This window comes from Haemorhous mexicanus, chromosome 2 (genome assembly GCF_027477595.1).
Source record: "Haemorhous mexicanus isolate bHaeMex1 chromosome 2, bHaeMex1.pri, whole genome shotgun sequence".
Classification (NCBI taxonomy): domain Eukaryota; kingdom Metazoa; phylum Chordata; class Aves; order Passeriformes; family Fringillidae; genus Haemorhous; species Haemorhous mexicanus.
This window is the reverse complement of record NC_082342.1, coordinates 106,166,548-106,190,866: the sequence shown is the minus strand read 5'-3', so window position 1 is coordinate 106,190,866 and position 24,319 is coordinate 106,166,548. Positions and strand designations below refer to the sequence as shown.

At 42.7% G+C, this 24,319-nt stretch overlaps 1 protein-coding gene across 2 annotated transcripts in view; it reads right to left on the bottom strand.

Moving 5' to 3' along the window:
- Window positions 1–973: 973 nt before the first annotated feature.
- Window positions 974–24,319, bottom strand: part of NHS (NHS actin remodeling regulator) — a 245,144-nt gene continuing 221,798 nt past the window's right edge. Inside the window, exons 4-10 of one of the 2 annotated variants that reach the window (XM_059839830.1) lie at window positions 16,348–16,410; window positions 15,502–15,633; window positions 13,977–14,169; window positions 10,666–10,797; window positions 6,466–9,423; window positions 5,855–5,981; window positions 974–5,136 (exon numbers count right to left, since the gene is read on the bottom strand). In XM_059839830.1, coding sequence (XP_059695813.1) covers window positions 4,512–5,136; window positions 5,855–5,981; window positions 6,466–9,423; window positions 10,666–10,797; window positions 13,977–14,169; window positions 15,502–15,633; window positions 16,348–16,410 — 4,230 coding nt within the window. In that variant the 3' untranslated portion in view covers window positions 974–4,511. The remainder of the gene's footprint in view (window positions 5,137–5,854; window positions 5,982–6,465; window positions 9,424–10,665; window positions 10,798–13,976; window positions 14,170–15,501; window positions 15,634–16,347; window positions 16,411–24,319) is intronic. The other variant, XM_059839831.1, reaches the window with a different exon arrangement.

Genomic DNA, 24,319 nt, shown 5'->3' with positions numbered 1-24,319 from the left:
AGATGGAAAACCAGCTTGTGTCTGCCCTTATGGGCTAAGCTCTTACTGCAGATCTTGCTTACCTGTGGTTTTGGGATGGGAGAGGCACACAAGACCACAGGAAATTATCTACATAATCATGAACTGTGTGACCATTTGGTTAAATGTTATGCCAACTGAGTCACACTTGGAGACTGCTCTAAGGGTACCACATCATCAGGGCAATCCTCATGCTGTTGCAAACTGTCATTGCAGATAGCCCTACAGCAGCATTCCCCAAAGTTCCTCTTCTGTCATGCTTTCTATAACACCAGACCGGCACATTTCAGCCTTTTTTTCCATATGCCTTTTTTAAGCACCAAGTACAGTGTTTCAAGGCTACTTTCGAGATGACAGGTGAAACCAGAGTTTTATGATGTACATTTTCATACCCATTTTCAAAGAGACCTGTGAGGGGCTATTGTTTAAACACTTAACTTCCATGTCCTGACATTTCAATCTCCTGATAGTTGAACCATTTTAAAATGAAGTAGTGTTTGCTCTTCAGAGTTTGTGTTCATAATCTGTGGCCTCCCTTTTTTCCCAAGGATTGCTTTATCTGATAAGATCCAGGCTGTGGATTCTCTATGCCTTGAGTCTGAAGTTTTGCAATTTGTTTCCTTTTCCAGCTGGAGATAAAGTAGTGGTCTCTCCACCATTCTTCATCCCAGTTTTTTTTCCTCTTAGCTTTTTCTTACCTGTAAAAGCCATGGGGGTGAATTCAGCAGTCACTAGATTCTGGCAGAGTTGTACTGGTGGGCACTTAAAGTCAGTGACATTTTGGATAGACATTTTCCTTTACTCAGTTTATGAAAAAAAAAAAAATCACTTGAAGAGCAGAATTTAATAGGTTTGAAATGTGTAATGTGCTGAAGGTGACCTTGGGAAATAGCATACTTGTAGTCTGTAGATTAGACTTCTCATCCCACTAAAAGAAAGTAAAGAGAACATGTGATTTAATTGCAGTCACGTTTATTTGCAGTTTCTATACACACTTTCTAGGTAATCAAACTTTTCCAACACATTTTTTGAGAGGGGTTCACAATGAAACTGTCACCGTTTTTACTAAAAATAAATACAAGACTTAAAGTGTTGCACAGCTCTAAAATATACAAAGGCTTGGATTTAATGTAAACTTTGAAAACATTTTACAAAAGAAACCATATTTGCAACAATTTAAAAAGTTTGTATTTACAAATATTACAAAAATACAAAATGGATGCAAGTCCATAAACCATTGTCTTTTCTGCCAGCATGAACTGGTGCTAGTACCAAAATAGTTACACTGTAACCTTCTTAAATTTTTTAAAATTCTTTAAGTCATAACCTACAGTATTTCTCTATCTGCCACCATTGCAGCAAATGCACTCAATCACTGACCTTTGGCAAAAGCAAACGTATGCTTTATTTGCTACAACTATCCCTCGCCCTCTATGCTGCCACAACAACAAAAACAGAAAGGCAGAAAAAAAAAAAGCAAAAAAAACCAAAGAAGAAAAGGGGAAAATGTTATTTTTCAGAACACAGCTGTATAACTTAAGAAATGATTTTCATAATATCAGTGCAAGCAACAGAACAGTAGGTTGAAATGACGGTTCAGCAGTTACCTGATGCTTGTACTGTGTACCCTGTCTCAAGAGGTGAGTGATGTTCCCTTCGCTCTGTGGCCTGTCCTCTGGTGCCTTAATGGCACCCTTGGAATGCCACAGGTCTCCCCGCCATTCATCTTCCTCTGACTCCCACATTTGTTCTCAACTCTTTAGTTCATAGAGAATTTAGAATCTGTTTGGGTTTCAATCTGCTAAATATAAATTAGAAAATTAAGCAAAAGGAGACTATACTCCAATGGGATTGTTTTGTGTTTGTTCCATATGTGAAATGTTGCCTCATTATTCTGGTAAAAAAAACCAAAACCCTAGTGTATACATATTTATTTAGGGTGTCTGTGAAGTTATTGATTGGTAATAAACAATGGTATCATCAAAGTCAATTCAGCTGTATTCTCTTTACTGTTTTGAATGACTGTTTAACTCTGGACTATTAAACATTTTGTAAAAGTGCTCCTGGTAAAATTTTTGTGGAAAATGACTGAAGATGACAAACTAAGGATTTTCTGCCCATTATCTAAACTAGCTTTTCTCATATTCTCCGGAAGGTGGTTTGTTATATGCTAAACATTTCGTTCTAAAACATTCTCATTCATCCACTTCACTTGAATTCAGACTTATTTTCCTACATAAGCTACTAATGTGATTAGCCTTTTGTTTCCAAAACCTTTCTCCCATTACCTTTTTAAAAACTATTTTAGACGACTTTGCAGCCCTTCAACTGGTGGATCATCCCTCATCCCAACACACCTATCACGTACACAGTGACTCTACCTCATCAACTGAATGCAACCAGGCTACACAGGAGGACAGTAGGAAACTGAATAATACATGTCTTGTGGTAATCACTAGACAAAATCAGATATGGAACTTCTGGGGAATAAAATTTTGGGTATGTTAAGCTGTTCTGATTTGCTTTGACTCCTTAAAATTGTAACAGTTTTAGATAGAACCTTCCTGTTTTAAAGATGATCTACCTTCTTTTAGTAACTCTCAGCTTCATGCATTACATGATTAAAAGAAAAAAAAACCCCAAAACTGAATTCACACATCCCGCCTCCAGTCATTTACTTATGCTTAAAGCCAGCTTTTAGCTGATTCCTTTATACCAAAGAATGCTCTTTCTGCCATCCTCCTTGACCTGTCCTACTGCCTACCCCATTCCTCCTTCACTGTTTTCCCTGCACTAACCTTTCCTCTTTTCCTAACCATGTACTACAGCAACCAATGCCAACTGCATGAGTTTTGGCTAAAGAGGGCCTTGTCCTCTAAGTGGCACAGATGGGGCTACATCAGTGGAAATTGTGGTGGCCCAAAAGAGAATTAGGCCTGTTGGTTTTATTCTGTTTAAAAATTAAAAGTATAAAGCAATTCATGGGTTCTTGTGGTTTTAAGATGAGAATATTCAAGTAACTTCAAGTAATTCAGCTTTTATCTCCCTGCTTTCATTTGTATCAAAGCAGCTACTTTGATTTATCTCCTTTCCCACCCCAACCCAGTCCCTCACCCTGTTCTGTGTTTCTGGTAAACCCAGACAAGATCCTTACTGTACGTGGCTGGCACAATGAACTGGAGCTTTCCCCTCCTCAGCTCAGCAATGGATATAAATAATGCATACACATACCTATTTCCCAGCTACATTTTCACAGTGTCATTTTTGTAAATATTTAGGTAGCATGAATCTCATCAGCACAAAGAGAAAGCTTCACTGAAAACTCATTGCAGATATTTACTGATAAATCGAAAGCGCTTCTTGCATGCTTATAATTTATTTGTTTCCTTTACGAACCAGAAACTAATCGTGTTTAAAGATTATAGGTACCAAGTTATGACTGTTATGTATCCCAATAGCCTAATAGGAATATGAAAGTTAAGTAACTGTTTCCTCTCACATCTATCCTCTCTGAAGCAATCCCTGCAAGAATAAAGGCCCAGGGGAGGCTGTGGGGTGGGACCCTTTGGGGCTTAGCATCAGACCCAGCTCTGTTCTGTCAGAAACACACTCATCTTCCCCACCGACACTCATGGTAACCCTCCCAGCTGTGCTTTCCAGTTAGCTTCTTTGGAGCTGCCTTAGAAAGACAAATGGTTTCTTTAATCCCCTCACAGTCAGCCTTTCCATTTCCTTAACTAAGTTGAAAAATTCCTGCTTTCCACTGCTCAATGCCATTCTTCAGGCCTCTCACACTGAAAGTGGTTATTGGTGGCCATGTTTCATGTTTGATATGAAAATGGTATTCACAGAATACAGTTATTACAATTGAATTCATTTGTCTTCTATAAACAAAGCTGTTATGCAGTAAATCGTTTGCCACGTCCACTTTTTGATAATTCTATTTACAAATTTTTATCAAAAATATGATATTTACATATGTTTTGTTAGTTTTTTCTAAAGTTTGTTTCAGCTCATTTTAGTGTAGAAAAATACCAATTCTCAAGAGCATTTTCTTTTTTTTTTTTTTTTTTTTTCCTCCCTAGGGAAGCACTACAGTGAGGGATTTGTTTCTAGCTGGGCAGCTTCTGGAAAAAACCCCACCCAAAGTCACCTTTAACTGTATGGAAAGTGAATAGCCTTGAAATCTACAGTGACAATGGAAATGAGAGTGGGATAAACCAAATGAAGCAAAAAAAAACCCAGAACAGGCATAGCATATCTTCATCCTTTTAGAAAATGCAGTGTAATAAATAGCTACAGCTGTAGTCCTTTTGTTTCCCCAGCGTCTTCCAAACGCAAACACATCGAAGCATTGATATTGCCCTGTGATTGTTCTCTTTTTCTTCTTTTTGTTTCTTTTTTTTTTTTGATTGCTACAGCATTGGCCTCTTACGTTGACATCCTTAAGAGCTTGAGTGGTGTTGGCAGCGTGGTCCTGGCGCCCACACAGCCTATGTAGAGCTTTGAGAAGACCGGTCATCGTGGGGGCTGCCGTCCGAGTTCTCGGTCTCCCCCTCGGAGATGGCCTGCATGGGGGTGTTGTAGAGCCTGCAGCGCACGCTGTACCGGCTGCTGCTGGCTGCCGGCGGTGCCCGCGACCGCCCCACCCGCGAGGACGCCGACATGGGGAAGTTCTTGGAGGAGAATCCTTCCGTGTTGACCCTGGGGGAGCAGGGGGAGAGTGGCGATAATGCTTCAGGGCTCGTTGTGGGAGGAGACTCTTCCGTGCTTTGAAGGGCATCTGCTGTCAGCTCTCCGGGAGACTTCGGCAAAATAGGACTTTTCAGAATTTCTGTGGCAGACATCCTGTAGCTGGAATCAGATCGGCTGCCCTTTTTAAGGAGCAGTAGTTTAAACTCCTCATTGGATGTGTTGGACTTTTTGGCATTCCTGTATATGAGCCCGGGGGACCTCTGACTGTTAATGGGAGTGCCCACGTTGCTGGCTGGTGGCATGTTGCTGGTAGGCAGTGTGCTGCTGGTGGGAGGCTGGCTGCTGGTCCCAGATGAAGCTCTCAATCTGTTTCTTACAGAAAGGTCTCCAGAATCCTTTCTCCCAAGAACTTTCCTTTTTGATCTGTAAAAACACAAAGGAGAACTTTTACATACGTTATTTTTGTAGTATAATGCTTAGTGCTCTTCTGGAGTTTTACAGATGCTTTCATATTAGCCAGAGTTCTCTCAAGCCCTCTGTAAAATATTGGAGGCTATCAGTGTCTCATGGCACTGGGCTGCAGAGTCTCTCTCAAAATTACCCAGCTCTTCCAAGACAGTGTATGCACAACCAGCTAAACTTTGTAAAGACAACAATACATACAGAAATTTAGGCAGTAATAATATGCAGCATAATGTGTTCAGTATCAGAAAATTTCAATTTCATTTGTGATCCCAAATTTCAGCTGACTACAAAATACTCTAACATTGAAGAGATGCCTTTTCATACCCTTCTCCCTGCAACAATTCATTCACCAGACTAGAGCTGGTGGACTGGCAGGCAGAAGACAGGAACCACTGCAGGTAGTTTTCTTTGAAGACATGTATGTTGGTTAGAGACAACAGCTTGATGTTTTTATCTGTAAAGCATCCCACACATGCCATGAAGCTACTGAGACTGCACTCCAGGCCATAATAAAACATGTTTTAAAGCTGCCTTTTAGAAAATGAAACTGAGTTAACTGAAGAATGTAGTTTGAGGACAAGACTTAAACACAGAATAACTATCCTGCACCTATTGTTAGTGGACAGCTGTGGAGGGATGCATGTTACCATTTCCCATTGCCACAAGGTTAGGTCACCTGTGAATGACTGCAAACAGGTCCTCAGTAGTGCGGGGTTTGTTTGGAGACACAAAGGCATCCTCAGTGTCAGCCTGTGACTCCTCACTCAGTGGAGACATGATGGACTCGTCGCTTGGAGAAGACTCTTAAAAAGGAGAGAAGCCACGTTATGAGTCAGACTCCACTGCACTTTGCAACAGCACTGTCAGCTGGAGGCACCAGCTCCGCTCACAGCTGAGTGGGCGATACCACCATACAGCCTTTTCCCTCTAATCTAAAAGTTGTGTCTGTTCCCTATTGGAGCCCATAAAAGGAGCACTGAACACAGGATCTCCCATATACATAATAGCTGTGATAATCAAACTCTTCTGTACCCAAGCCCAATGCTCCTCGCATTTATCTTTTCAGCTGAAATGCAGCACAAGGGAGGAAATAAATGTGACAAATGCAGTCTGAATACTTTCAAAAAGTGTAAATAGCTGTGAGCTGGCTAGCTGGCCAGCTAATAGACATGGGAGGGGTCTGTGCTTCAACCCAGAGAGGGAAGCTGATGGGCCACTCCGCTTTGATTCCACTACCATCCCGTCCAAAACCGCCTGATTGGGTATGACACAGAATTCCCAACTGACCTTTCAGCGAAGGCTCGTCTGCACCGCCCACCGTCTCGTCTGCCCTGCTGTCATCAGAGGCACTTTTGGTTGGGATACCTGATGTGATACCGTTTTCCTGCTTGCAACTCTCTTCATTGAGTGAATCTACTGCTGCCATCTCTGCTTCATAATTGATATTCCCAGGCACATGGTGGCTTACATCGGGTTCGTGTTTAAACTGATAGGTGATGGCTGGTCCCTCAGCCTGAGCTAGGCTTTCATCCACGGGCCCAACTTCCACCTTCCCCTCGCTGCCTGTGGAGAGCTCTTGCTGAGCCTGCACTTGCTGAAGATCGTGCACTGTTTCTGCTCCCTGGATAGGTTTCTTTGTTTCATCATCACTTGCAGGGACAGCTGAGTCCTTCTGAAAGCTATCCATGGGGATGGCACATGTCTGAGTCAGAGAGCTTTCTGATAAGTGTTCAGTGGCCAGGTGTGTTTGGTCCTTCCCAGGTTTGATTTCAACCAGACCCATGCTTGCTGAAGTTACAGCTTCTCTCTCACAGCTATTCTGCCCACCAAAAGAGGAGCTTTTCTCTAAAGGTGGTTTTCCAGGGCCTGCTTCTGCTGGGGAAGTGTCAATGTACAGCATTATGGCCTCATCTGTAGAGTATTGGCGTGATACTGGTTTCTTAGCTAAGAGTGGCCTCATTTTGCCTGAAGAGACCTCGGTTGCCATCAAGGTGGTCTCCTGTATGCAGAGCAGGTCTGGGGTACTGCCTTTATGTTTCACTCCTTCAGGCTTGTTGACTGCCCGGAGGTGGACAGACTTGAGAACGGAGGGTGTGATGGCAAGGGCAGAGGGAGGGCCGGGCTGCAGGGCTTCCCCGACCGCGCTCTGCTTGCTGTGGCTAAAGGTATGCAGCTGGTGCCTGTGAGCGAAGGGCTTGCTCAAGACATTGTGAAGAGCACTTAGGTCAAGGTGAGTAGGAGGTATAATCGGAAGTTCGAGGTCTTTGCTCACTGAGGCGGTGCCATCTTTTGAAAGCGGCTGCTGCAGTGATGACTTCCTCTCTGGAACTTTTGGCTTCCTCTTGCTCCCCCCTGGAGACAACGGTCCTGAAAAGAAAGCTGTTGGAAAAGAAGAGGTGGGCGTCTCTGACTGGCTGGAGTAACCACTGGAGGGTGAGGCTAACCCCGCCAACTTCTCTGGGGAGGCCAGCTTAAACTCATTATCAACAGAGGGGAGGGATGGGGTTGTAGCTCGTGACCCAGACTGAGATGTCTGGGATTCAGAGCTCTCTGGTGACTTGATGCACTCTATGACTGTAGTACCCGTAGCAGTGCTTGAATTGGACAAGGACCTGTAAGGATCACTGGATTTCAAGTCGTTCAGAAGCCAGAGGTCTGCATAGTGGGGTTGTTCAGCACCTTCATCTTTAAAGGAGGGGATACTGGCGGTGTCAAATGGAGTGTCCTTTAACCCACCATCATCTGGGTTTGGCCAGGGAAGCTCCTGCTTGGCTGGCAGGTTGGGGCCTTCCACTCGGGAAGGTGTGTTTGAAAACTCAAGGGGCAGCTTCATCTCCCTGGCAGTGTGAGAGACATGCTGCCCACCACTGATCTTTGGTTCTTTCTTGTCAGGAGGGTCGGTGCTGCCCTCTGATTTCCTCAAAGACGAGCTGCGTTTTGGTGGGGCTGGCTTTGCCTTTGGTTTCTTCAGTGAGATACACTGCTGTGCCTGCCTCCTGTGGCTCACACATTCCTGCCAGGCATAGTCAGCTAGGCTGGAAGTCATGCTCCCGGTCTGGCCACTCTCGGAACCTGGGGCTGCATAGTTGCAAATATAGCTTTTATTACCCTTCAGACCGCAGTCAAAGTGCATGGAGGTATAGTATCCTTCAGTATCCACAGAAAAGTGTGAGCTAGTGTCTGCCTTGTCAGAGGGGGTCTTTTCAAGAAAGCTGTCATAGGTGGCCATGCTGGTAAAGCTGGGACATCCCAGGCTGTCCGCCTTCGGGCGCTCAGGGCTGAAATCCTGGCGACAGGAGGCGTCATGGTGATGGTGCAGGTAGTTCCACTCACTGTCGCTTGTGTTGCTGTTGTTGGGGTCATCCAATAAATCCGCCACAGTGGATGTGAAGGAGCTTGCCCTGTGGCCCCTGACTTTGTCTGCGTGGTCACCAAACTGCTCTGTGATGAAGACATTGGAGTCCTCGTTGGCATTGGGAGCGGTATTGAGTGACAGCTCGGAGTCACAGTGTGAAGAGCCTGTTAGTGGAGGAGAGGCAGCAGGAGGAATGGTTTCAGATGTCTGGGAGGGACACGTGGAGCTGCTCCCACTCCAGTTGCCACTGGAGGACTGGTGGTCGTCTTTCTGGTCCATGTGGCTGCTGAGTAGGACTCCTGCTGTGGAAATGGAGTGAATCGGGCTCCCGAAGGTGTCTGAGTTGGATGAAATTTCACAGCTGCCTGAATCGACCATCCTTGACAGCCGCGATCTCCCCCTCTCGCTTATGCTGTGCTCGGGGCTATGCAGGTGCTGAGGACAAGTTAAACCAATGGGCTGGCACTCCTGTGAACCCTGCTTGCTCAAGATCTCCTTCCCCTTTTTCGGGATCCTTTCCTGACCTGCTAGGAAGTGCTCTGCTTCGTACCCTGCACTCTTGGTGGTGGCATCCTGATGGCCCTCGCTGGCCCGGGCGCCCTCGCGGGGAAGGCTCCGCGAGCGGATGCGGTTGCTCACAGCAGCAGCAAAGACTGCATCCCCATTGTCTGCCAGCACCAGGATGTTGCCAGTGGAGTGGGAGAGAGAGGCAACAACGCTCTGCCCCCGCTGGGCACGGATCCGTCGCCGGGAGGGAGCAGCTATCAGGATTTCTTCTGTCTGGCACTCCGAATCCCGGGTCCCCAGCCGCCTGTTGCTGGAACCAGAGAATTCTGGGTTTGTGTGCACAATCACATTGCGCTCTCTCGCCACTGGCGACTCGTCTGAATCTAGGACACATGGAAAGCTGGGTGAGTGGGAGAGAGCTCCACATTTCCTGGCAAGAGACAACCCGCGGAGCAACCCAAGAAGATATTATCTTCTGTATTCTTTATTTTTTAATCTTTCTGAGCATTGGGCCAAATTTAAGTTTTGTATAAAGAATTTATAAGGCAGATCTCCTGCCGGTGAGGTAGGGAAATTCTGGTCCTACAACATGACTTCTGCAATGCGTTCTCAATGTGGAGCTGAGCTTGCTGTGCTAAATATTAAGACAAATACTAAGTTTTCAGTTTTTATGACTCTATTTCAGCTACTTAAAGTTTTTGGGACTGGCTGCTGGACAAAACACTCCATAAGCTTCTAAAAATAATTATTTTTCTTCTTCCTGTCTGTTCAGAATTTCCATTATCTGCTTCTTTACTATCAGGAATATTTGCAAGACAAAAGGATCTTTCTTTCATAGGTTCTCTGATTACTTATTCCCTATGATAAACACATTTCTTCTGCTTCCAGTCAAGTTTCATGGCAACTGACTGAAACACCAGAGACATCTTCAGGTGCACATGAATATTAAGAAATAGCAATTCTGTTAGTTTTGTTTTGAGTTAATAAGAATTTCACGCTGAATTTGCTCTCAACAGAGTTGCTCCTAATTTACCCTGACAAAAAGTGAGGTAATTTGGTAGATTTAAGGCAAATATTCTTGATGATAAAGAATAATAGGAAGGAATTGAGGAGTGTGATGAATAAAAGGAATGTTTAGCAAAACTCCTGTAGAGTACCAGCAGCTGTATCTATGGTGGATATTCAACCACTCATCTAAGTTATCCAGCTGTTGTGACAACTCATCACCACTTTGTGGAGTAACATCTGTCAGTTCTTTACCTTAAACTCCCCTGACGCAAGAAAAAACTTTCACTTAATCTAGTTACTTTTTATGCACATAACTATGGGTTCATAACAGAAATAAAATGAAAAAGAAAAAAAGAACTGATTAACATTTACACAATAAGAGCTGAACACGTACATCTATATTACTCAGTAAGGCCTCCAGTCCTTCAAGGCCATATGGAGTAATATAGCTTTTCTTACTGTAGTAAATCAAAAGAACAAAACATGTCATTACTAAACTCTACAAGCATTTACACTTTCAAGGCTTTGTTTCTTTGGAAGACTAGCTACCAGCTCATATGCCTGCAATTTAAGTTGGTTAGAAAGCTATCTATGGAAGATTTGTATTTATACTACACCTATTTCTTGTTGCACTCTTCTGGGGATGCCAGAGATGGTTTTCCTCCTCCTCAACTTTCGTCTCCGCTGTAGTACAGATTGTGAATGAACAAGAGAGCAGCGTATACTAGCCTCTCTGTCAAAACCAACTCCTGCAACCCATAAATAGGTCTCATTAGCCTTTAGAAATAGTAAACAAATTTTCATGGCTGGAACACAGTGGAGGTATGTGAGCTTGGATTAAGCCTGTGAATAAACATAAGGGAGCCCTTATGTAGCTCTTATGTAAATTATATCACAGTATATCACAGTTTTACGTCTAATTCCAGCTCCCCCTCAGCAGCCTGGTCTGCCAAAAATAACAGAAGGCATGAAAAGAAAAAGAACAGAAAAAGGAAAGAAAATCAGGAAAGCAAATAGAGAGCTCTTGGTAGCAGGGCATCTTTCTTATAGCTATTTAATCTGTCTGTCATAGGGACAATGATAGTAACTTATCTGCAAAGCATTATCTGTTCACCTGTGGCCTGACTTATTTTAAGTAAGCGTAAAAAAACATTTTAAGGTTCTAATGCCATACTGCAGTAGTTGGGTGCTTCTTAGGAGACCAATATGCCAGGGGAGCTAACATTTCAAAAAGGAAGGAGACAGCTAAAATGGGGCCAAGTCACCACGCAAGTTTAGAGAGCATTCTCTGTGACAATGACACATGACTGAGAGTGACATTAATGGGGAACTGCCATTTACTTGCATACATCAGGAAGTGGCCTGGTTTTCCCATGTGGGAGTCTGCTCAGGTGACGCAATCAAGATCCTCACTAGACTTAGAAGCACAAGTTCTTGAGTACATTTGTTTATGACCACCTTCATACAGAATAGGTGACAATTCCTTGTTTTCTTTGTGTTTCCATGGCATTAGAAAAGGGAAGTGTCTTTCAGTTTGATTTTATGCTGTGTAGTCAAAAAAAATGTTGAGACTGAGCAGAAGGCCAGTGCCCATCTGCGCTGGCTTTTTGCACAACTGTACACTCACTCATGCTCTCTGAAGTTGACATGGGACAGGTTGGAAAAAATGTGCCAGGTCCATAAAAACACTAACATAAGGATTGCTGGTACAGTGGTTTGTAATCTTAAGAAAAACAAACAAACTAAAGCAAACAAAAGGAAAAAGAAATCCTGATAAGAAGCTCTATTTTAATAGCGTATAATTATAGAAAACATAATTATACACAGACATACACATACATATTACATTACATAACAATGTAAAACATTAAAAAGTAACTTTCTTGTAAAAGTTCTTCTTGAAATCTACTACAGTGAAATAGAGGCTTCAGACAGATGTCCTGTAACCACCAATGCCCCTGGAATAAGCAGAGGAAGAACTTTCTTTAATATGGAACAAAAGTGCCATAAACTCCAACAACAATCATTTTCAAAAAAGTGAACATTTCTCAGGGTTGGGAGAAGCTTAAAAAACAAAACCAGAGAACTAAAAGCAAACTCTTTGAAACAAAAAACCAATCAGCATCATTGTTGGTTTTCCAGCAACTGTGAATTAGCTGAACATGCTCTGTGTGCCAGATGCACGGGGGTCATCTCTGAGAGGAAAGTGGAAGAGGGTATTTCTTCCCCGTGATGCATACAAATTATTCCCATTGGTGCTAATGAGAATGATACACATAAACATCCAGAAGATTACATACCATTCTTGATCTGTAAAACTGATCAGTGGAAATTTGGTTCCAATGTATGGCAGGTGGAGTCTAGGCAAAAATGGCTATTACTGGTAAAGTTAAAATTGGTCCCGGACCTAACTGTCCTCTGGTTGCACTAGGTGACAATAGCCCTGTGAGAAAGCCTATACTGCTAAGAGTCCTGTATTGAAACTAGAAGGAGCATCACTTTACCACCAGCTTTACCTCGTGGAAATATGCCACATTATCTTATGACTTTCTGTGGGGATTTCCAGAGGCACTGTCCAGCCTATGACCTTGACCAGCTGGGTCGTGACCTGTAGCCCAGCAGGGTATATGCAGGCAGTCCTGCCATGCAGCTGCCAATCCTTCTGTGGCCAGAGCACTGTCCTGGAGAAAGGGACACCCACTCCTGGCTGCCACCTCCACAGGGAGACAGAGCTGGTGGCACTGTGCAGTGTCACCTCCTCTGCCAGGACAGAGGGGGGCTGAGACTGTGTTGCTGTCGCTGGGAGGATTCATGCAGCTGTCGGTGGAGCAGATGGGGACTTGTGACCATGATGCTGTAAGCCCAAAAGCCTTGGTTGTGAGCTGAAGCTGGACTGTGGGCATACAACTCTCTCCAGCACCATGGTGAATCCTACAGCCTGTCTTGCAGGAAGGTTTGTGCACCGCTGATAGACATGGGGAAGAACAATGGATGTGACAGGCTGTGACCTTACCCCAACCCCCCAGTTACTGGGATTATAGAATTAAATACAAATATTTTCTCTGGAGAATGAACGTTAACTGAAAGCCCCCTTCTTTTTTTCCTGATTGTTTACATTGAAGTCTATAACTGTGAAAGTTAGCCCACTTTAGGCTCTTAAGTTAATCAAAACTTGGTACTTGAAAATATTATTGAGGAAAATTCAGATCAACTTTATGTTTACCATAGCCCTCTGGAAGGAAAGAAAGAGAAAAAGAGAAAGAGAAAAACAGCCTGATTTTCATTCTGGAAATAAGTCATCTATCGCATTTAATAAGTGATATACCTGCTGCTTCTATAAACAAGTTCTCCTTCAAATAAATTTAGTCAAATGTATCCAAATATAGAAATGAAAGAAAATGCCATTACTATACCTTCAGTATAGCTGCATGTAAAGAGATCTCAGAGCGATGGTTTGCATGCTACACATTCATGCCTTGCATGTTTAAAGAACTGCAAATAGTAGCCTACATTCTCTAGTTTCTCTTCTCCTGCTACACATGATAATCATATGATTAATTTTGGTGGCTTTCTGCATTATTTCAGTCAGCTACATTCAAAAAGTTATTTGAGGTCTTTGTTAATACAGACTGTAGGTTATATACACAACAAAAGTACATTGTTTATACAGGGAACTAGGGTTATGCTACACCATATAACATGACTCAAAATATGGGCCAAATTAATCATAGGTGCAGCTTCAGTGACTCCAGCAGTCACGCATTAGGGATGAATTTAGCCCACTGTCTTTCAAAAACTAAATCTTCAAGCTAGGATCTTTGCCCCAAGACTGCACAATCCCATGACTTCAAATAAATGAAACAAAATAAGTACTTGACCTCCCTTGAACCATGCAATAAATACAAAAAGAAATAGAAGAGATTTGTACCAGTGACATTGATGGGGATAATGCAAGAAGAAATCACTTGGGCATCTTGTTTCATTTTCTCCTCTGGAGTTGGGAGAGGTAGTGCTTTACTCCAATTGGTTTGTTTATCCAGTGTAGAAGGGATATTATGTATTGGATTTTTCGGCCTCTGCCCTAACATGACATCTGTATCTTCGTCCTCTGGTGGATGGGACTGCAAATGAATACATTCAAAATCAGTGTCTCCCACTCAGGCACACAAGGCTAATTTTGAAACAAAGCAGACACACAAATCAGAAATCAATTACAGGGATGCAGGAAGGAATCGTTCTAAGTCGCACAGCACCAGCCATTCTCCAATAGAAATTTAACATCCTGCTAATAGGAGAAAAACATCTCAGCATACTGGAACTCAGCACATATACAGTGACATTTACAGGCCATCTCCTCTGTCATCCTGCATTCGTGCATAGCCATGGCAAGCGTGTCCTCAGTTACCACAAGCATTAGACATGTGGGCTCTCATTTGCAACTGCAGCTGGCCTCATATAACCATTCATTCAAGCATCAGAAGGTCCAAAGTTTTTAAGAAGACCCATCCATGTTTCAGAATAACCATTTGCATTTCATTTGTACAAACACAGACAGAGAGCAGACCATAGTACAGCCATCCAACAGCTGTGTGGTGGGAAGTGGCAGGTGTTGACAGTGCTGGGACAGGGGGATAACAACCAAAGAAAAGAGTATTCACCACCAGAAGAAATTCAAAAGGTTGTTTAGAAACCATGTATATTTTTATAGCATACTACAAGAAGTACTAGATGCTGAAGATGAAGAAACAGAGAGAAAAGTAAACAGCATGAAAAAAACACAGAGGTTTTGTTTTCTTTCGGAAGAAACAACAAATCCCCCAATACCCTGTCTTGCAAGGAGAAGTAAACCAAGTGTGTTTTTGTGTGGTGAGGCTGCCAGCTTGGGTTGGGGGGGTTGTCTCTTTGTTTGCAAAAAAAAAAAAAAAGTTTCTGTTTTGTTTGGAAGGGACGGAGGGGAGAAACTTACCTTTACCTTCTTCTGCCTAATTTCCCTCCCTTCTTCCATTAATACATTCTTCTGTAAGTGTGACAACTGTTTGGCCAGCTCAGGACATCTGTCTGTCTCTCATTTTTTAAAAATGAAGTGCAATCCCTTTCAGACAGGCTTTCTCTTCAGTCTTGAATTCCCAGCTGCTTAACTACCAGCCTTCCCTCCTTCATGCCTGCTGTTTACACTTTATTTGCCAGTTTTAGTTTCGATAGCAAACAGGGCAAAAAATAAAATGTTGCTCTACATTGCCATGGCAGAGCATGGAGCAGGTGGGAGTTGAACACCGCAGGATCATGCCCTTTCTGCCATTGTACTTTTGCCATCCCTCCGCCCAGGCTCCTCACAAATCCTGAGGGAATTATCCATCTCAGGCTTGCCAAACAGCATTTACGTCCCGGCCCCAAAAGCATTAAAGACCTTAACTCTGCAGCTGCTGTTTAAACTGTTGGAGGCACGCACTTACCTGGTCAGTGTCACCTCCTGCAGCACCCCCAGACCCAAGACAACACAGGTTTCCTCTTCTCCCGCCCGCAGAAAACCCTCCTTTCCCACGTAGGATTTCAGTCAAACATTGCAGCCTTCTTTCTGCCTGCAGCTTTTGTGCCGATTCCCGGCAGGCAGACGTGAATAGCTCATATAAACTTCAAGCACAAAAGACTTTGTTTCCTAGGTAACTCTCCCCCCCCCCCCCCGCCCCGCCCTAAGTTTGATGCATGCATGCAAAAATCCCACCCTTGCACACACTCAGAGGCGCGCACACACACACACACACACACACACACACACACACACGCTGCATTTGTTGCCGAATTCATCCTTCCCTGGATGACAAAGAAGCGCTGGACAAAGCAGGCAGAGTGACCCTGGCTGCCAGAGCTCCTGCTCTCCAAGCAGTGGCATCACCAAATGGCCAGAGGATAAATACCTGCTGTCGGTGTGGCATTGTCCAAACCATTTCCTACCGTTTAGGAAAAAAAGAAGGGGCAGTTGCAGAACATGGCAAGAGAATAAAATGCAATTGCTAATGCTATTGAGTCTGTCCGAGTTCAGGCTTTTTAAAGGAGGTGATAGGGGGAGGCAGCTTTGTGGCCTTGAGCTCCTGAAACCTATCCAAGGTGTGAAGAATGAAAGAAGGGGGGGGGGGGGGGGAAGTTATTATTGTGTCTTACTGACATGAGAAAAACAGAAAAGTCTTCTTTTAGCACAGTAAAGTTAGCAAGTGAAAAGCAAGCAAGAGGAAGGGTTAGGATCTGGAAGGGAGAAGAGTGAGACAGGGCTGTTAATTGAGGATTGCTTGTTTTTCCAGTACCTTTCTACTCCAGGGGGTCATGTGGCAACACTCAACTGGGGAGGGCGAACGGGTGCTGTTAAACTATAAATGTGAAATGTGGAAAAAAAAATTAAAATGAAAAACATACACAAAACAATTCTTGTAAATGCACATAATTTTTGTCTGGATAAATTAGCATCAGAGCCAAAATGAGCAGAGATTTTCACCCTGTTTTCGTATTGATGGGTTTATTCCCCACAGCAGGTTGGTTTGGATCCCTGTGAAGTCTGTACTGGTTTTGCTTACTTGAATTAGACAAAACTGCAGGGAAAGTGGTTCAGCCTCCTTGTACAGACATGCTTGAATTGTCCCAAGAATGCCTTGTATTGATTGGGTAACTCAAACTGTGTTCTGCTTGGAGCTGAAGCAGTGCAAGATACATATCCAATTACATTATGAATGTACATTATTTCATAATGTAAGGGGTTTTTTTTCAAATTTTTTTTTCACTTTTAAGCAAATGGATATAAATAATGATGCTGATGGTAATTTATCAAATACATAGATTGCTATGTGTTTCTGATGATATCATTATTTCTCTAAGTTTGCATTCATTGTGGCAAGGTGACAACAACCAGTTGGCTTTTTGTCACTTTTTGAAACACTTGAAAGGACAAATAGCAATGGCCACAATGTCCTGGGTCTTGGTGAATCCCTAGACCTCCAGAATCCTCTTCTGTCAGAAACTCTGGTTTGTTTGTGTCAATGTCCATTTTTCAAAATGAAGGGGTGAAGGACAACTGATTTCTTTTGAAATAGGAAACCAAAAAAAAGAGGTAAAGAAAACAGCTCTGTTGACAGCCCTGGAAATCTCTAGCACGTGTTTCTTGGTAAGATTTATTATTTCTCCATGTATTAGTTAGACTAATAATGCCAGATAATTCCATAAATGTTTTTCCTCCCAGTCATTATCAATCATTATCAACACTGCTGTGACAGATGAACAAACCTGACTTTGAAAGACTTTGCATTATATGGTCTCTTCTCAAGACAAAAAGTTGTAGTGAGTCTCAAAAGGCCTAATCCTGCATCAAGTCCTACTCTCTTCCTAGATATGCAACATCTCCTGCTTTTCCCTGGTTCCTGTGTGCCCATGGGAAGCCTCCAGATGAGCTGTCCATAAGGCTTACAGGAGACCAGAGTGGGGGAAATCAAAAGAGATCTGTTCCCAGTGAACATTTCCAGCAGCTTAGTTTTTGCCCAGGCCAGTGGAAAACCAGTTCTCCCAAGCTGGGAAAAGTCCTTATCTCGGGAGCAGCACCTGTGTTCATGCAGCAAAGGCTGTGGAGATACTGAATCATCAACAATTTCAGTCTGCTTACTCCTCAGATACCCAAGGATGGTCCTCTGACCAAGTTTCCAGACACCTGCTCTAAGCAGACTGACTGCAGGTACAGGATGCTTGAAATTCAACTTTCTCATGGAATGTGCTAGAGGATCTCTAGGGAGGGTCAGGACACAGGGAGACTAATGCTGCTGAGGTGACAAGAGTTCAGGATATGAAAATCTTTGCAATATCCCATGTCCTGTGATTGTCAGTGCACAGGGACCTCTTGCCCTGAGCTTCAAGCACAGGTACATGCAAAAGCCACTCAGGGGCAAACCTGTCCATGAGAGCAACAGCAGGACCTCAACTTTGGTCTCAGAGATAGCAGAGTGGGCTACAGGCAGACAAGCATGATATGGTTATCCATCTGTCTGTCCCATCAGGGCAGCACTTCCCTACCTCACTCAGAGTGTGCCACTCTGCCAGCTCTGAGAAAACACCTCTCTGCTTCCACATACCTCCAGCCATCCTTTGATGTGCCAGAGGCTCAGGTCCCTGCTTAAACATGGCAGGACAAACTTCCTAGGTAACTTCCTATCATTAGAGATAGGACAAAAATGAAAGTCACCAGCAAAATTTCAGTTTCTGCTGTCACAGCTGTGCTCCTGAGAAAGGTGGTCCTACCACTGCCTTGCCAAGGGGTCCTGAGGGCACTTAGTGCCTGTTCCCATGTGGTGCCTGTCATTGGGGCAGCTGAGGCATGCTGGCACAGAGCAGCAGCCTCAGCATTTCAACACCTCCATGCTGGGGGAGGGAGTGAGCTGCTGCTTTTCAAAAGTTCTTATTCACTTAGAAAGCCAGAATATCTCTAAATGTCCTGAGTAAACACATAATTAAGCAAGAAATTATTATTATAAACCCAAGGCTGTTCTGGTCTGATGGGCAAATCTGAAGTTAGGCAGTTTTAAAAGTGAATTTCTTTTGTGTGGGTGTGCTTGGCAAACAGAAACAGTGATAATCATTCTGTTAAATACAAAACCAGAATACTTTAAGTGTGCATTTTTCTTTAATGGGCTAAGATTACTTTAAAACTAAACTGGTGCATAATTGCTTGAATAGAGATTTGTCACTGACATATGTGAGCATCTTGATTTCCTGAGCTATCCCATCAACCTCACTTGCAGAGGTGCTATTGTGCTCATGAAAGCGCCTTGCAGTAAAAGTCTTGTTGTATATGCACATGACCTGATCTCTCTGTGCTCCGTACCACTTCAGTGTGGAGGTCTTTGGTTTGTGTGCACTACAACAAAATAGTCAAATGCCCAAGTCTGACTAGTCAACAGAGCTTCCCCTGTAGAGAAGGAGATAGTGGCCCTGCTGAGGAGCAATTCAGCTCACCTTCCTTCAGCACTTAACTTGGGCTGAGATGAACCACCCCTGAACACTCACACCCTGATTTTAGGAAGAGCATTACTAGCACATATGTAAGTCAGGACTCATCATTAATCATTTTAATTAATTAAAACCTTAAAATATCATCAGGACAGCAACAAAGAAGCAAATCTGCAGTCAACAAACTTGCCAGCCTGACAAGTTATGAGTCTGCCCCATTTATTGTCCCAGAGCTGGGGTCTGGAGAAAGAAATGAATGGGTCAATAACAGGACAAAAATGCCACTTCTGCCCCTCTTCTCTTTTCCATCCCCCAAAGCTCTGAGACACGACTGTTGTTCAGCATTTTCAACATACAAGAAATACTGGTTCAATAAGCATAATTTGTGTTATATCATGTACCTGACCTTCCTTCCTATTCCCAGAATCCCTGAGATTCTGGGATTTCAAAGTTAGTGCACAGGGCCTATGGAACACAGTGCAATGGTGATAGGAAAAACATAAACCCAAGAATAAATAAACAATTTTTCCTCAGTTAATTAAAGATTGAGAATGCTAAAGCCTCATCAAGAGCATTTATCCTCCACGTTTGTTGAATTTAGACATGGCTGTGATGATTCCTTCCCCGTCAGCTGTGTTTGATCAGGCAGGCAAGGCGTTATCTCACAAGAGATTTGGGTGGCAGAGTCACAGCCCCCAGCAGCAGAGGGCTGGCACAGCCTTGGTGAGGGCAGGAGGTGGCTGGTGCATGCTGCTGCACAGTGCTATTCTCCAGAGGATTATTTCTGACTCCTGCTGCCTAAAAGCTGCAGCTAACAAAAAGCAAAAGGGATCAATATTATTTCTAACTTCAGGCTTCTCTTGCAGTAGGTGGGGGAAATTTCTGTCCCAGGATAACCTTATGAATATAGTGGGCGGTATTCACCCAAGCAGAGCATCAGCAGGTTGCTTCAGCATCTGCAAGCATTATATATTCTGTTGTCTCCAGCAAACAGAACATACATACAATTTGCTTTCACCCTGTGGAAACACAGAAATAAGGTGTACAGTACATCCTGACATCTCATTTAAGAACAGTCATTCATGCACTGAAAAGGCAACATGTAGAATAAGTGCAAATTAGTGTTCAATCCCACATTCACATGAGTACAGTACTGACTCCTGGGGCTCTGGCTGAAACCTCTGTGTATCCCTCTCTCTGCCTGTGAAAGGGAGAGCCTGCTGCTTCCTTAAAGCACAGGAGTTAAGGAAAATAATATTTATTTGCATGATAGAAAAAACAGAAGGTCTAGAGAAAGGAGAAAAAACACTAATAAAAGGCTACCAGCTTTCCAGTATTTTCAGAGCACAGTTGACTACTTAATTAGAAACTCATAACTATACAGCAGCTTTCTTATACAGTCAACTGATGCTGAAGAGAAAATAATGGGAATATTTCTGGCAGTGCTATTTTTGCTGCAAATCACAACCCTGCTCACCTGCCTGCTCCCAATGTTTATATTTCTGTATGTTTCATTCTCCTCAAGTTTTTATTTTATCTGCTTGTGGGTGTTTTCTTTTCTTTTGGAGCATCACAAATGCAATCAGCTAAAGTACTGACAATGCTTAACAATTAATGTATGGCTGTGGTGTTTTGACAAGGTAAAGACAAAATTAAGACATGTTTCATGACAGAAGTCATACCACACCTGGCATTTCAGCAGACAAAGGTACAAAATAAACATCCCACAATACAGGGTAGTAGTTCTTAGGCTCATTGCACAAATGGTGCTATACAAGTTTAGTCTGATGAATTAAGTCAGGTAGGTTTTGTAGGTTTTATTTCTAACAGCTTCAGGCAGGATTTGCACACAGAAAGTGTAGAGCCCAACTCATGCCTGTCCCTTAACTCAGTTGTTTCTTACTGAGGTTTCATCTGGCTTCAGTAGAAAACTCTGTGAAAGTTAGTATATTCAGTTGTACTCTCTTCCCTTTGCTGTACAAAGCATCCTAAAGCAGACCACAGGGAATATTTTTGAAATGGCAAGGAGATGGAATAAAATTACCCAATGCCTTATTTTCCCTTCACATTTGCTCTAGCTGAGGCATTGGAGACAGAGAAACCCTGTCTGGAAAAAAACCTCCTGCTTCTTGTCCCTTAGATTCCTGCTCAGATTATAATTATGAATAAACTGACACTGAAATTTGTGCAATTGTGAGTTTAGATTTCCAAATACTGAATTCCCTTGCTCCATCTCCTTGGCTTTATTATAATAGCTGTGCCACGCAGGGATTGAGACAGTGTGGTCCCATAACACCCTGAACTGGAATAAAGACATTTCAGAGCCTTCCTGGCTGGACTTGGGGAAAGCCAAGAAAGAAGAATTGCAGAAAAAGAGAAGTCTGAAATGCAGTTGGAATGACACAGCATCTTCACACTCAGTGAATGGCCTCAGCAGTGCTACAGGCAGGTTGTCATGGGAACATGTGTAAGAAATATTTTCCTCATTTTAGCAAGTCCATAACTTTCTCATACTCTCCTCAGATTATTTTCAGTTTGGTTTGGGTTCTTCTCCTTCATTGGCAAAAATGCCTGAATGAATGATACTTTTAAATGTGTTTGGTTGTATATTTCTTTAGTGTAGAGAGAGACTAAGTATGCCAATTTTTCATCTTTAAAAAGAAATGACTGGAATGGATGGGAAAGTTTAGTGAAGTCATGTCTGCAAAACCATGAGCAGCATGGAGAAAGGGAATAAGAAAGCAATGTTTACTGTTTCTCATAGTCTGAGAACCAGAAGGGATATGATGAAATTATGTGTTACTGGGTTTGAAACAAACAAAAGCTACATTTTCATACAGATTTTTAAAGTCATTGTCACAGGATGCTGTTGAGGCTGAAGATGTAAATTTGCTAAAAAATTGGATTAAACAAGTATCACAGTCAACTCAGAGAGGTTCTTTGGTGGTTATTATTCTGTGTTTGATCTCTGGCCCAGGAACTCTGTAACCAGTTTCTGTATGAAACTGGAAGGCTAAATCATGGGACAATAAACAGCATAAACCATGCCCTGTTCTTACACTCTGTCCTCAAAGATCCCCTTCTGGCCTTTGGGCTAAATGGACATTTCATCAGCCAAATCAGGGCATTTACTGTAACAAGAGTAGACATGAAAGAGCCTATTCCATTTCTAGTTCTCTACTCTTTCTCCACAACAAAATGATCTTGTGATGGAACAGTCCAAAACATCTTTCCAGATCCTTTTATATTGGCATTACTTGCTTTGAACTTGAATTCATTTGTCCTTTCTTGGAATTTGTGGGACTTCGGCATCTTTCTCCCTGTAAACAGAGCTGTGATTAAAAGTGAATCTTCATCTGTTGTGATTGTTTTTCTCTAGTTTTAGTATACAATATGCAAGATCTTTGGAAGAGCTCATAGCCACCTAATTGGTAGCAGCAGCCAAAAGGTACACACATAGGGAACCTTGACTCAGATTTAAGTGACCTGTTTTCTCAGTAACTTTCACTGGTGGTAGTTCCCACAGGTCTCACAGTGGTAATATGAACATTCCTCAAAATCAAGTTTCTTATTTGAATATCTTAATACGTGCATTTAACTTAGATAGCTAGTTTGGAAAAGTCAGACCCTGTAACTTTCAAAAATTTCCCAGTTTCTTGTTGATCCCTTTCCTAGTTTAAAAGAAACACAAAAGGGGGCTCTTTTGGTTGTGTAGTATTGTTCCCTTCAGCACCTTCCCAATGCATCAGAAGAGTGGAATACACACCATAGTGCTGTGCCATGAATAAAAATTCTTGTGGATTTAGCATCTTCAGTTCCTGGATGACTAGATGATACCATCAACTGGAATCAGATATCAAACATTACTGGCAGTCCCTGAAGGAGATAAACTTTTGCAGATGTCGGTCAAAAAAAGCTTATGCCAAAAAGAGCAAGCTAGCCAATAACAGTATTCTCAACTTTTTCTTGCAACGTTATCATTATATCCTGAAGGCTGGAACAATATCAATTAGCTATTTACTGTTGCAGTGGCTTGTAACAATTTCTGCCAGACAGAACATTCATGTGCAGCTTCATCTTGCCTTATTCTCTTTCAATTTTTAAGTTGCCCCATTTACAAGGGGTTTTCTCAGAAATCTGTCAAGGCACTTTGAAGTACTCTGGGTGCAGTGTTTTTGCAGTTTCCAAAGGAGAACATGGCCAGATGCCTTGACATCAACAGAACAACAGTCCTCCAAGAGCTCTTGTTTGCTTCTCCTTAGGGGAACACTGAACCCGATCAGCTTCCAAAAGAAGGTCTGATATGGGTGGGCACAAAGTTTAATGCTTTTCTTCTTGAAAAGAAAATGGTGGCGTTTCAGATACAGCCAAGACATCTGCATTCAGCATGACTTCATTTTGTCAACTAATACAGGGCTCAGAGAGTTGCTCACTATTTGTTATTATTTTGTGTTCCACAGATGGAAGTAATGTATAAAATGCACTGGTTGTTTTCCAAACACAGCAAAGATTCAGGCCTTTAGGCACTGTGTATGCAATTTCAAAAGAGATGCCTTGTTCCCCATCTGATACTAAGAGCTTTATGTTCAATAGCCTGTCCAAACTATCATCTCTAACTGGTTCTGATCCTTAACATGGCATCACCTTCTCTTTACCTTTCAGTGACCCTACCACAGCACTAGCTCTGATGATGACTTATCAAGGAGAAACAGGTAATCCTTTTTCTTCTTTCTGTCTTCAAACTCTTTTCTGTCTGTCCTTTACCATCAGGATATCTCCTTTAGGTTGAATCATAAGGCCTTCAAACTTGACCTAGCCTGCAGGGATGGTGATGCTGTCCTCAGGTAAGCAGCCAAAAAGCTGAAACAGTCAAACTAATGCAAATCTTATTCTGTATTTCATGCTTTTTAAATGAGAAACAAAACTTTTCCTATGGATTGATTGGCTGATGTTTCGGTCCCTGGGCAGGTGTGACTTTTTTACATTGAGTCTTTATGAGTGCTTTAGCATTATAGTATTTAAATGTGGTTAATACAATGGATTAGGATGAATGCACTTGGATTTTTAAGCTAAGTAAGTGATGATTCAGTGTGGTGACTGAATCATCACTGAGCTTATAATGTACTCACAGGTCTAGCATCTCTTGAGATGCCATTGTCCCTGACCTGGCAGATGCAGAGCAGATCTATGACAACCTGACTGAGGGCTGGCATTAGACAAATGCTTCACTTGAAAGCCAAGTCCAGGCCTGATGTGCACCTTTTAAATAATGCAATGGCTCTTAGTACGGGG